Source organism: Mustela putorius, unplaced genomic scaffold (assembly GCF_011764305.1).
Source record: "Mustela putorius furo isolate JIRA1106 unplaced genomic scaffold, ASM1176430v1.1 tig00537248_pilon_pilon_pilon, whole genome shotgun sequence".
NCBI lineage: Eukaryota > Metazoa > Chordata > Mammalia > Carnivora > Mustelidae > Mustela > Mustela putorius.
This window is the reverse complement of record NW_025422387.1, coordinates 6,751,800-6,764,996: the sequence shown is the minus strand read 5'-3', so window position 1 is coordinate 6,764,996 and position 13,197 is coordinate 6,751,800. Positions and strand designations below refer to the sequence as shown.

The following is a 13,197-nucleotide window of genomic DNA, read 5'->3' as shown; positions in this document are numbered from 1 at the left end:
TTTTTAAAAATATGCCAAAGTCAAGAACTTGATTAATGTAGACATTATTATTATTATTATTATTAATGTAGAACAGAATTTCTTAGCCTTGGTTCTGTTGACATTTTGGGACAGATATTTTTGGTTTATTAGCATACCTGGCCTTTACCCATTTTTAAAAACTTTTTTTTTTAAGACTTTATTTATTTGAGGGAGAATGCGAGTGGGAGAGAGAGAAGAGAGAGAGCATGAGCAGGGGCGAGGGGTAGAGGGAGAGGGAGAAGCAGGCTCCCTGCTGAGCAGGGAACCCCCACCCAAACCCCCCACTCCGTGTGGGACCAGATCCCAGAACCCTGGGATCATGGCCTGAGCTGAAGGCAGATGCTTAACTGACTGAGCCACCCAAGTACCTGGGCCTTTACCCATTTGATGCTAGTAGTACTCCCCTTCTCCCATTTGTGGCAACCAAAATGTTTCCAGAATTGCCACATGTCCCTTGAAAGACAAATTGCTCTCAGTTGAAAACCGTTGGACATATGGAAATCATTAAACTATGGTCCATCTAAGTTATAGTTTAATATTAAGATAGATTCAATTTGAGGAAGAAAATATGCCATAAACCCAAGTATATGTCTGTATAAATACATAGGCACATGTGCTAATGCATAGGAGATAATGTAGAAGGCCACACACAGTTGCTGTTAGTGGGAAAAAATGTATGTAAATAATGGGATGGAGGATTTTATGTTGTATTGTAGAATTTTTTTATGTTTTAAAATTATATTCAAGCGGGGCACCTGGGTGGCTCAGTGGGTTAAAGCCTCTGCCTTCAGCTCAGGTCATGATCTCAGGGTCCTGGGATCGAGCCCCGCATAGGGCTCTTTGCTGAGCAAAGAGCCTGCTTCCTCCCTCTCTCTCTGCCTGCCTCTCTGCCTACTTGTGATCTCTGCCTGTCAAATAAATAAATCTTTAAAAAAAATTATATTCAAGCATTTTCTGTGTGTATAACTAGAATTTTAATTTTTTTTAAGACTTTATGTATTTTATAGAGATTGCATGTGCACAAGCAGGGGAAGCTGCAGAGAGAGAGGGAGAAGCAGGATCCCCATTGAGCAGGGAGCCCGCTGTGGGGCTTAATCCCAGGACTCTGGGATCATGATGAGAGCTGAAGGCAGATGCTTAACTGACTGAGCCAACCAGGAGTTCCTAGAATTTTAATTTTAAAAAAGATGGTACACTTGACTGGCTTTTTAACTTAAATTAATTATTTTAATATATGAGGGTTATAATCAAGTATCAAATAGTAAAAAGGGTTATAATCAAGTGTCAAAAGAAATCGTAAACTTTCATTTGTTAAAAATGTTATAGGAGTTTGAGGGGTGCCTGGGTGGCTCAGTGGGTTAAGCCTCTGCCTTCGGCTCAGGTCATGATCCCAGGGTCCTGGGATTGAGTCCCGCATCGGGCTCTCTGCTTGACAGGGAGCCTGCTTCCTCCTCTTTCTCTCTCTCTCTCTCTCTCTGCCTGCTTGTGATCTCTCACTGTCAAATAAATAAATAAAATCTTAAAAAAAAATGTTATAGGAGTTTGGGGCAGCTTTACTGAAAGGAATTGCTTTTTCAATATATGGACTCTCAAGATCAAGTTCAGAAAAATATTACTGTATACACATTTCTTCTATTTCCACATTTCCTTCTCTAAATAAATAAAACTCTGTATTACCAGCTCTCTTAAATTTCAGCAAGTCATTAAATTTTTAGCAAGAAAATTCAAATATTTAAACAAATTCTGTCTCTAAATTAGTAATTACTTGTGTAATTAGTTCTGATGATTTTATGAACATGCCAGGTTACACATTCTTTGTGCCTTCTGCCGTGTTGTAAGCAGTGGTTCATGATTCCTCCCCTCAAGTGGCTTTGTTGACATCATACCACCCACCCATTACAGACGACAGTCAGTACAGGGCTCTAATAGACGAGTGAGGAGAAGGTACACAGAGCATGCAGCTCGTCGTTTTGGGGGAACTGGAAAAGATGTTACAGAGGAGGTCACAGCTGATTTTTTTTTTTTTTAAGATTTTATTTATTTGAGAGGGAGAGAAAGTGATAGATAGCATGAACAGGAGGGAGAGGGAGAAGCAGGCTCCCCGTGAGCAGGGAGCCGGGTGCCGGGGCTCCATCCCAGGACCCTGGGATCGTGACCTGAGTCAAAGGCAGATGCTTAACAGACTGAGCCACCCAGGTGCCCCTGAATTTCTTTCTTTCTTTCTTTCTTTCTTTTTTTTTTTTTTTAATTTTATTTATTTATTTGACAGAGAGAGATCACAAGTAGGCAGAGAGGCAGGCAGAGAGTGAGGGGGAAGCAGGCTCCCCGCTGAGCAGAGAGCCCGATGCGAGGCTCGATCCCAGGACCCTGAGATCATGACCTGAGCCGAAGGCAGAGGCCTAACCCACTGAGCCACCCAGGCGCCCCCCTGAATTTCTTTTAAGTAATCTCTATACCCAGTGTGGGGCTTAAATTCACACCCCAAGAATAAGAACTATATCCTCTACTGACTGAGCCAGCCAGGCGCCCCAGTTGAGCTGAATTCTTTTTTTTTTTTTTTTTTTTTTTTAGCTGAATTTTTAATTAATTTTTAGAATTTTAACACTGGGAGAACCATGAGGCAAAAATCTGTATGGAATAATAAAATACATACAGTAGGGCTGCCTGGGTGGTTCAGCTAGTTGGGCATCTGCCTCCACTCAGGTCATGATCTCGGGGTCCCGGGATTGAGAGCCCCATCTGGGGCTCTCTGCTCAGCGGGACGTCTGCTTCTCCCCATCCCTCTCCCTGCTCATGCTCATGAGCTCACTCGCTCCCTCTCTCTCTGTCAAATAAATAAAATCTTAAAAGTAATAAAAGACTTAACAGGAATTTTTAAAAACAACTATTAGAAACCTGCTGCATGGTACTATGTGTTGTTGTGTTTTGAGAAAGAGCAGAAATTGTAGAAGAATTCAGTGATGGGAAAAGAGTAAAGCTTAGTGTTGGGTTTTGGCTTTTTTCTTGTACTGTTGTTTTTCTTTAAATAATAGCCTTCTGTAGCAAGTGGCATAATTTGGTGTGTCAGACAGGGATTATCTCAGAAAGTAGTATGTAGGAAACTTTTCATAGTGCTGTAAGTGTCAATGTACAGGGACTCAGTCAGATCTGGGGGTCATTGGAGAGAGTCTCTGTGGAGGTTGCTTTCAAGCTGACTCTTGAAGGATGAGTCAGAGTTGTGCTGAGGGTTGGGCATTGGTGTTTGAGGTTACATGAGACACGTGTAAGAGCATGTGTCCGATGCTATGTGCATGTGTCTGATTCTGAGGAGAGGGTATTTTCTAATACTCAGTCATCTTTTCTTCAGTACCAAATATGCCCCAGCAGCGGCAGGACCAGCATCATCAGAGCACCATGATGCACCCAGCGTCTGCGGCGGGCCCGCCGATTGTGGCTACCCCACCAGCTTATTCCACACAATATGTTGCCTATAGTCCTCAGCAGTTTCCAAATCAGCCTCTCGTTCAGCATGTGCCACATTATCAGTCTCAGGTAAGGCTGCCGTGACCTCTTAATTTTTGTTCCATTTAAATAGCTTTCAGTTTTAACCTTTAATAGAGTAAAGGGCTCTTCCTTTATATTTTGTGTTCTGTGTCATGGTAAGGTAGATAGCTAAGGATTTGGGGGCCTTTAGAAGGTTGCTGATCAGCGTAAGTATTTCAAAGGAAATAGCCAAAAACAGTTTTAGGATTTTCAGAGTTGTTTCTCTAAACCTGGAAAGTGTGGAGTTAAGACGTCTGACTGAAATTTGCCTGATTCTGTTAGATACTTTAATGTGTTTTCTTTATATTTTGTTTGAACACAGCATCCTCATGTCTATAGTCCTGTGATACAGGGTAATGCTAGAATGATGGCACCGCCGGCACATGCCCAGCCTGGTTTAGTGTCTTCTTCAGCAACTCAGTACGGGGCTCATGAGCAGACGCATGCGATGTATGGTAGGAAGCATTTTGTTTGTCTCTTTCAGTGTGAGTGACTATTAATTGTTTTAAAGCTCTGAAAAGAAACTTTAAGAATAACTTAGCCTTTTGTACCAATGAGGGTCAAGAATCTAAAGAAAAGATTAACCCATTTCTTTAAGTCTTGTCAAATCATTTCAACTTCTGTTGCTGAAATTTGTGTTCAAACGTCTTTCCTTATTTTAAGTGAAATTGAATGACTTGTATAACGGAAAGTATCATTTGTGGAGAAAGGCATCTTCCTCCTCTTCCTCATCAGTATTACAGCAGTTTGGTATGGCCTGCCTAAGGCATCCAAGAAAGTTGTGACACAATGAAAGCTCTCTCTGACAAGAAAACATTCTGCTCCACTCCTTCCTCGGGCAGTCATTGGCGTTACATATTTTTATTGCTGTTTGTTAAAATGAATGCTACTGTGTGTCTGCCTCATGCTGATTTTTTAAGAGGTCAAAATAGTATGATACTGGGTCTCCTTTAGACATGAGTCACACTTTAAATATAATCATATAAACAGTGGTAAAATGAGAAGTATCCTATGTAAAATAATTAAAACAATATATAAAGGAATAATAGACAAAAATCTCCATCTTAGTTTTGTGGCTGGAGAGTTTTGTGCAGGTCACCTTTGCATCCATCTAAAGTACTAAAATAATGTGGTTTTTCAATGTTGAGAATTTAAAATGACATTTCCACTCATATCTTAAAGTAATAGAGTCTGTGAGTGGACCCATATTTTTCAAAAAAACTTTAATTCGTTCTAGTTTCATTAAGATGTAAGTTTTGTTTTGAACCTTCCTGAGCACTCCTGTACTGTCATTTAGGTTTTCCCATTGGCATTTCAGTTTTTTGGAGTGGGAGGAGAGAAATTTAAATTTATTCATACAAATGGAAAATACACCACTCTGAGAAAGAAAGTACCATTACATGGACATTGCATTTTTTTAAACCTTTTAAAACTTTTAAAATGACTACGGCTATATGATACTCTGTAGGTTCATAGGAATAGGCCTCAGGCAGCAGCAGTCAAGTTTCTTGTCATCCATGACCTGCTGCTCGCGCTTTCTTCCCGGAGGCGCGCTCCCACTGCCCACGCACCGTGACAGGCATGTTAAATGATTAAAGGCATTGTTTTTGTAAAGTTCCTAAACCCAATCTTTATACCTTACCACTTAAAACCTTCTGCTGTGGATTATGCCCTTTAAGTTAAAATGATGTAATTGCCACGTTTGGGGAAACTTTCTTACAAAAAACTCATTCATAATTTAATTGAAAAAATACCGATAGACTGATTTTGGCTTATGATTTTGGTTATAATTGTTTTTCATTGGCTTGTCTTAACCAGGACTAAGTATATATGAAATTGCATAAAAGTGTATTCATCATACATGCTTCTACACAGTTTGTATACATTTTAACAGTTTTTTGCTAAAGGCTTATTATGTGAAAAAGTTTATTATGATTCTTTATATATTTCTGATAAATACATCATGATTTTAAAAATAGAAAAAACACTTCTTCCTTCCCGTTTTCTGGCATACTCCCCTTGGAATAAGGTCTAAAACTTTTGAGTTAAAATTTCCATTACTTTTTAGAGAATAGCTGTTTGTGTACCCATGCTTCTGAGACATTGTAGTAATACTGTGATGTTGAGAAGAATCTTTCTCCTCCATGTGTTCACTAACTGCCAGCATTTGGTTTTGTCTTTTGGATGGATGTTCATTGGTTTGAAATAGCCTGTATCGTAAATACTGTGTTTGATACACTAATGGTTTTATAATTGCTTTCCCAAAACATTTCCATTTGAAAAGTAGCTGTCCTTGGACCCTGAAGTCTATTCAAATGTGCGTAAATAAGAAATACTGCAGATAAAACACTAGATCTAATGTCCAGTAAAATCTGGAATGATTTGTCATTAGGACTAGTTCTTTATTGGTGGGAGAAAGTTGCTCAGCCAGATTTGAAACTCCTCTCCTACAGTTTACACATGTTGTATCTAATTGACATCTCTTGATAAGGGTAGGCTGAGGTGAGGCTATGGACTTGATATGGTTGTTGCTATGATATGGTTGTTGATACGGTTGTTTACTCAGGGTGTCGTTTTGATATTTCATACTCTAAAAAGAACACTAGAAAATGAAATATTTTATTCTTTGCCATCATAAACCATAATTTAATCTAGTAAAGCAAGGTCATTAATTCTTCAGTAATTTACTTCAGTTATTTTAGATCTTCCAAGACTTAATTATGCCAGATATAGACACTTTGTCTTAGTTTAAAATAATGTACTTTTAAATCTGTTGCATAGAAATGCTAATTTTATACTTACTTCCCTTGAACAGTTTCTATTTCATATTCCCAAAGGAACCAAGTATTTTGAGTATGAATTATGTCTATTTTTAAGCTTCATTCTATCTAAATATTTTCAACTTTTTATGCAAATAAAAGAATATGCACCCAGATGTTGGCGACAGTTCTAGGTCACCCTTTTGTCATTCATTCGTTGTTAACAGCCACAGCAAAAGGCTTTAAGAATAGAAAGGACACTAATGACTACAAAATAAAAGTGATTATTTTCTTTAAATGGTTGGTGTATTTAATATAAATATGCTGACAGATTATTGAACAGCTAAATTACTAGAGATACTAAACATTCTAAATAGTTATTGACCTTGTTCTCTTTCTAGCGGTTATAGAAAGGAGTTTGATCACCAACTTCATCTCTGACCTTAATCTAACTTAAATCATTGCCTTTGCCCCTTCCCTCCTAAGAAGTTACTTTTTGTTTCCTTGTCTTCTGGTTCACCTCATTTTGTTCTATGGCAGTGGTATTTTCACTTTCAGAAATACTAGTGATGAAACTTTCTTTACTAACCGAAGCCGTCAGGAAGAATTAGATCTAGAATCCTCTTTGAGTTTATTTGAGTTTGTTTTTGGTAGTTTAATGCAAGCAAATGAGAAAATACATGAGGCAAAAAGATTTAAAATAGACCTATTATCCCCAACACCTGACAACCACCAGTTAACATTTTGGTGCATATCCTTCCAAATGTCCTTACAGACACACAGATTTATGTAGACATTTTAATAAGAAATGATACTATACCCATGTTTAATATTACCATTATTATGTTTCTAAATTTGGGGGTTCACTTCCAGATGCCTAATAAATATCTTACAGAATAATGATGTTTCTCTTCATGATTTACAAAACTGTTTGAGTCTTTTGAATTAAACTTGGTAAATATTCTCTTATTTTGGTGCATTATTTGTATTCAGGTTGTTCAATGGAATGCCATACTGCTCTTTGATTACATAATGATTTTGTACCTTTTATTTAAGCAAGTCAGAATGTGGAACTCGACACATTAAGTACAGAAGAAAGTGTCTTTTGGTTCAGTCCTTTGTATAATTTTGTAGCAATGTTTAAAGTGCTTGTCATCTCTTGTAAAATAAGAAAAATGATTTATGCATGAATACAAAAAGAAATTACTAAATATGTCAACCTTTCCAGAAAATTAGGAAAATGCACACCTCAGAAGGCTAATTTACCTTTCTATTTCCCAAATTCAGCATGTCCCAAATTACCATACAACAAGGAGACAAGCCCTTCTTTCTACTTTGCCAGTGAGTTGGGTTTTTTATACTAATTTTAATTGAACAGTAAAACACTTTTTAAAGAATACATGTTAAGGGAGTAGACTTGTTGAGCAATATTTTCCTTGTGCCAGCCAAAATTGTTGAATATATGTATATTTGTAAACAATTCAGAGTTTAAAAAAAAAATACAACCCAGCTTAAGAAAGCTGGAGTTAATTTAAAAACTGAATGGCGTCAGAAATTAATTTTTGCATACCAAGCAAACATGTGACGACTGTTTTGGAAGTGCCTAATATTTTCCTTGTTCAAAGAAACTTCTGCTGAACTGCCTTTTTTTTTTTTTTTTTTTTTTTTTAAATCCAAGCCACAAATTTAGTATAGAAGGCTTAAAATAGCAGGCTTTTTCAGTATCCTGGTAAGAAGAAATTCATCCTTACAAGGATTTTTTAATTGAATAGGGTTGAAATTCTAGGGAAGAAACATTTCTGTCTTTTCAGTCTTTGCATGACTGAAGAAGGTTTAAGATATTCGGGTGTAGACACCCCAGGATGTTTTGAGCTTCACCAGGAAAGCGCAGCTTTGCTGCTGGATTATGTTTGGCAGCACCGGCCTCTCTCACCAGCAGTGAAAAGGTAAATAAACAGTGGCTCCTAAATGGAGAAAGTCTGGGCAGGGCTCTGTTTTAGAAATGAATGTGTAAGGTGTGTCTTCTTTATTTTCTAGGGCAGTTTTTGAATAAGGCTAGTCGCAGACTTTCTCGGTATTTGGAATAGAGAGGTACTAACTTGCACAACAAGTCCTTCAGAAATGTATGTCAATAATGAGTCACTTTATGTGCGATACTATATTTTAAGGGATGTTAAGGATTAAGATTTTAAATACTAAATTTTGGATTATTTTAGACAGACTTAATGTCTGAATTTACTAAATGCCAGATTTTAAAAAGTTGAGAAAACATTTTGACTTAAGTTTTCATTGACTGTGTCATGACTTGGTATCCAAAAATAAGTGTGTACTTGTTACTCATTTGGTGCTAGGAATTGTTAACAAATTTAATCCTTTAATAGATGCTCTTTAAAAAGGAGTCTTGCTGTATATCTATACTATTAAAGGGAAACTTTGTATGTGATACAGTTTGTAAAAGACAGTGTCAGTAATTAATTTTATTATGTACTCAATTTGAGGTCTCAAATGTAGTTATCCTCACCATCTTACTGTCTCTGATAGTAAATTTGGAGTCAGTTTCCTGGTAAGTAGCTAAAAGGTCCTTAATCATCAAACCTAAATATTAACTGCCTTAGTACAACTCCCCCTGAAAGGAATTAATAGTTTTTAAAAGAAACTAACAGTGGGGCTGCTGTTTGTAATTTAATTTGCTGCTTTGTACCACCCCCTCCCAAGAAGCCATTTTGTCCTGGTTTGATCTAGTTGCCTGTTACTCCCCTTTAAGAGTTCAGTTTTCTTCACTTGCTTTTTTCTGAATTTAATAGCAAATTGGAAGATTTTGTTTTCATTTTTAGTTTTGCAGTGCTGGTGATCTCTCATGACTTGTGCATCCAAGGTCAAAATGATAAAACCTAGTTAAAAATTAAACACACAGCCTTGTGGACTGAATTGGCTTCAGTAGGATCATGGCTTAGGAAACAGTTTTTATAATGTAGTTATTAGTGTTAGGAGGATTTGACAAGTCATACATTTAGAGTTTTAAACATTTGTATCAGGGAATACAGTGAATGGGAGACTTCTGGACCAGGTAAAACCCAGAAAAGCAATGCTTCTTTGCTTAGCCTGAATTCATCCAGGTTTCATGAAGGCAACTTAATTTTTATAAATCGAAGTTTAACCGATGAATAGCTAAATCAGAATTTTGAAGAAAACTTATTTTTAGTCTTTGGAATCGTTGGCTAAATGAATGAACTAATTGGACTCAGTACCGCCTAGCTTTTAACTGTCTTCCACTCTCCCCTTCTCCCTTTCCCTGAGTCTAGTAAATTTTCCTCATTTATTCTATCTTGGTTCCTTCCTCTTGGCTCTCTTTTCTTCCAACCTTTATGCCCCTCAACCTTTGGATATCTCTCCTACCCCACCTTTGTCCCATTCTTAACTGGCCTTTCAAGGAACCAGACTGAATTTTTTTGGTTATATAAGTATTGAATTAAAATGTGTCAGTTTCACGTTTTTTCCCAATTAGCTGCCCAGTTTTCGTATTTGAGTGGGGGTAAGAGTTCCTGGATGAGGCCCTTGCTTAGCAGATATCTTTTAAGCAAGAAGATAAAGGAAGTTATTTCTAATTACACCTTTCAAAGTTTAATTTGCAGTTAATGATGCATGTTTACAGGTGCTTGATTTTTCTTAGAATGCATTGTAGTTTGCTGTTACTTATGTAGGGAAAGGATTTTTTTTGTTGTTTTTAAATAACATAAGGTATTACTTGTTTCAGGGTACAGGTTTTTTGTTTTTTTGTTTTTAAACAAAAGCCTGTGTAGATGCGCACAGTTTGGGTTACTTGAAGTATTTGTGCTGTGGATGCAAATGAGATATAAATTAGAATATAGCCTTTTGATACCTTTTATTTTTTTATTTTTTATAAACATATAATATATTTTTATCCCCAGAGGTACAGGTCTGTGAATCACCAGGTTTACACAGTTCACAGCACTCACCAAAGCACATACCCTCCCCAATGTCCATAACCCCACCCCCCTTCTCCCAACCCCCCTCTCCCAGCAACCCTCAGTTTGTTTTGTGAGATTAAGAGTCACTTATGGTTTGTCTCCCTCCCAGTCCCATCTTGTTTCATTTATTCTGCCTTTTGATACCTTTTAAAAGTGCATGGTAAAATATATTTCATCTTTAATTTTTTTCCAAATAATTTCAAGATTTTAACCTTTTTAAATGGATGAATTACTTCATTATGAGACATCATGGATGTAATTATTCTCCTTGTTGGAGGTAATGTTATTTTGTCAGAAAATTAATAATATAGCACCCAGCTAGAGTTTATTTTATTGTTTTTTAAAACTTCACTTAGAAGGTTAAAGTACAAACCTCTCTTGAATAAAGTTTAAAAAATAGAAATTCTGAGATTCTGTACTAGGTCTTGGTATTCAGGAATAGCTTTCCCCTAGATATATTTAGTATTGTTGCAAATGAAACATTTAAGAAGCTTGGGACAGGGAGGATTTTGATGCTAATAGTGTGAAAATAAGGAGCGTGAGGGGCGCCTGGCTGGCGGAGCGGTGGAGCACGTGACTCGATCTCAGGGTCAGCATCGTCAACTCCACACTGCGGCTGAAGTTGTCTTTTTTTTAAAAAGGCCTGTGAGTGACTCTAGACAACATTCTCCAGTAGAACTTCAGTGATGATAAGTGTGCTGTAAATTGTGCTGTGTAATCAGAAGCCACTAGCTACATGTGGCTATTGTAGTTATTTAAAAATAAATTTGAAGAATGAGTATAACATTTTTATAAGAGCAGAGTTGGGTTCGAAATTTACATTAGGTCTTTTCGACCAAGTCAGTGCCTAGACAGTTTAGGGGGATCTGCAAGTTAACGAAGTGAAGATGATGGTGAAGAATGGCTGCTTAATAAGCAGATGAGTTCATAGAAAGACACTGACACGTGGGGACCAGGGAGTTCAGGGAAAGCAGTTAGCACATTATTCTTCCTAGCTCCCAGAAAACAGGCATGGACCCTTCCTAAAAACACACAGAGACTATCTTGCCACAATCTTCCTTGTTAATATGTTCCAGTGTGTATTAACTCTTAGGGAAACTTTTTCACTGTATAAATGAAAGTGTTTTGTTTAATCTGGGTATTAACAAATATTAATGCCTGCTGTGACATTGGCAGTGGATGCACAGGTGATCCTAGCACTGGCTTTTTGCCTCACCCTTGCCTCGTTTAAAAGATACGTGTATGGGGTGCCTGGCTAGCTCAGATAGTAGAGTGTGCAGCTCTCAAACTCAGGATTGTGAGTTCAAGCCACATGCTGGGCAGAGAGTCTACTTTAAAAAATACATACAGTTGGGGAGATAACCACTTAGGCTGGAATATTGGTGGCCTTTGGTCCTACAATGTCAGGCATAACAGAATTGCTTCATGTGCCTAACCCTCTGCATAACATTTCTTTGGGACGTGCCGGGTGTCACCTATGCTGGTGACTCTTGGCCGTCTTGCCTCTTAGACTGTTGGAGTTAGAGTGCCCGTTCTCATAGCAGCGCTTGTTTCTTCCTGTCAGTCCCCTGTATGTCTGTATTTGCTCACGTGTCATAGGAGGAACATGAGGAGCTATTTTGGATTGTTTCTGTGTACGAACTTAGCTTCTCTGGAATTTTAGGATGAATTTGAGAGAATGCTGAAGTCCTGTGTTGCTAGGGATGTGTCTTAAGAACACTGTGCTCAGCTCATTGCCACATCGTGGTTAGATTTGTATCCGTGCTGCCAGGAGTTACTAGAAGCAGTGAACTCACTGTGATTTTGATTCTCAGATTGCTGTTTTGGGAATACATGAACAAACGAATTTATATGTAATCTCCTGTTTGGTATCAAGGTATGGTCTTGCTGAGATCCATAAAGAATTGGCATTAGGTTCTCAGGTCTGATGAACACATTTTTACTTAGAATGGCCCATCATACTTCCTTTGAAGTTATTCTAGCTAGTAAAAATCTTCCTGAAGTCTGGGATGCTTTGAAGGGAGTTCATTTTTCTACACAGTTTAGGTAATTCCATTTAGTAGATTTTTTAAAGCAAAGGTGAGGCAGATCCTTGAGTAGGGCGGATCCAGGGTATGAACTGAATGGCAGAGGGACTTCTCTGATCCGCTGAGACTGATTATGGTCATTTTGCTGTGAAGATAGAACCCTGACCTTGCCCTCGCTCCCAGCCCCATTGCAGTCCGTGCCCACGGGACACTGTGTCTGCTCCAGGGCAGTAGCATGGTGAGGTTAGCCAGATGATGGCCTTGAGCTAAAGAGAGAGAGAGAGAGAGTGTGTGTGTGTGTGTGTGTGTGTGTGTGTGGATTGTTTTTGCTTATCTGTTTAAGTTGCTTTTTCAGGAAAATATGGTGACTGTTTATAAGAATAAATTTAATTTGATTTTAATGTGTACAGCTGTGTTATAGAATTAAAATGCTAGTGTAATTGGTAAGTGATAACGTCACACTTAGATTTTCAAGAAAATGGACGGTTTAAGTGGAGTCGAAAACAGATTGGTGAAAGCCTAAGTTAGGCGTGGAGTATCACGAAAGCTCAGCTGATGAGGCACAGAGGAGCACTTGAGACGGTCCTACATGTCGATTGTACGCACACCTTTCTCTTTCACTTCAGTTTCCACTGGCTCCCTTGCTCAGCAGTATGCGCACCCTAATGCTACCCTGCACCCACATACTCCACATCCTCAGCCTTCAGCTACCCCCACCGGACAGCAGCAGAGCCAGCATGGTGGCAGTCATCCTGCACCCAGTCCTGTTCAGGTAAGGAGATACCCAGGTCCTTGTAGAAGTGCGTCGTTCTGTTCACTGGGCGTTTCCACTGCTGAGGAGCGCGTTGGGTATCGCTTGATCAAAACCCCTCAGAGCGT

General features: G+C 38.3%; 1 protein-coding gene across 7 annotated transcripts in view; it reads left to right on the top strand.

Moving 5' to 3' along the window:
• ATXN2 (ataxin 2) overlaps positions 1-13,197 on the top strand; it is a 115,555-nt gene that overhangs the window by 97,893 nt on the left and 4,465 nt on the right. For 5 of the 7 annotated variants that reach the window (XM_045073560.1, XM_045073559.1, XM_045073555.1 and 2 more), the window contains 4 exons: positions 3,368-3,552; positions 3,866-3,998; positions 7,590-7,643; positions 12,945-13,090. In XM_045073560.1, coding sequence (XP_044929495.1) covers positions 3,368-3,552; positions 3,866-3,998; positions 7,590-7,643; positions 12,945-13,090 — 518 coding nt within the window. The remainder of the gene's footprint in view (positions 1-3,367; positions 3,553-3,865; positions 3,999-7,589; positions 7,644-12,944; positions 13,091-13,197) is intronic. The other 2 variants (XM_045073557.1, XM_045073556.1) reach the window with 1 other exon arrangement.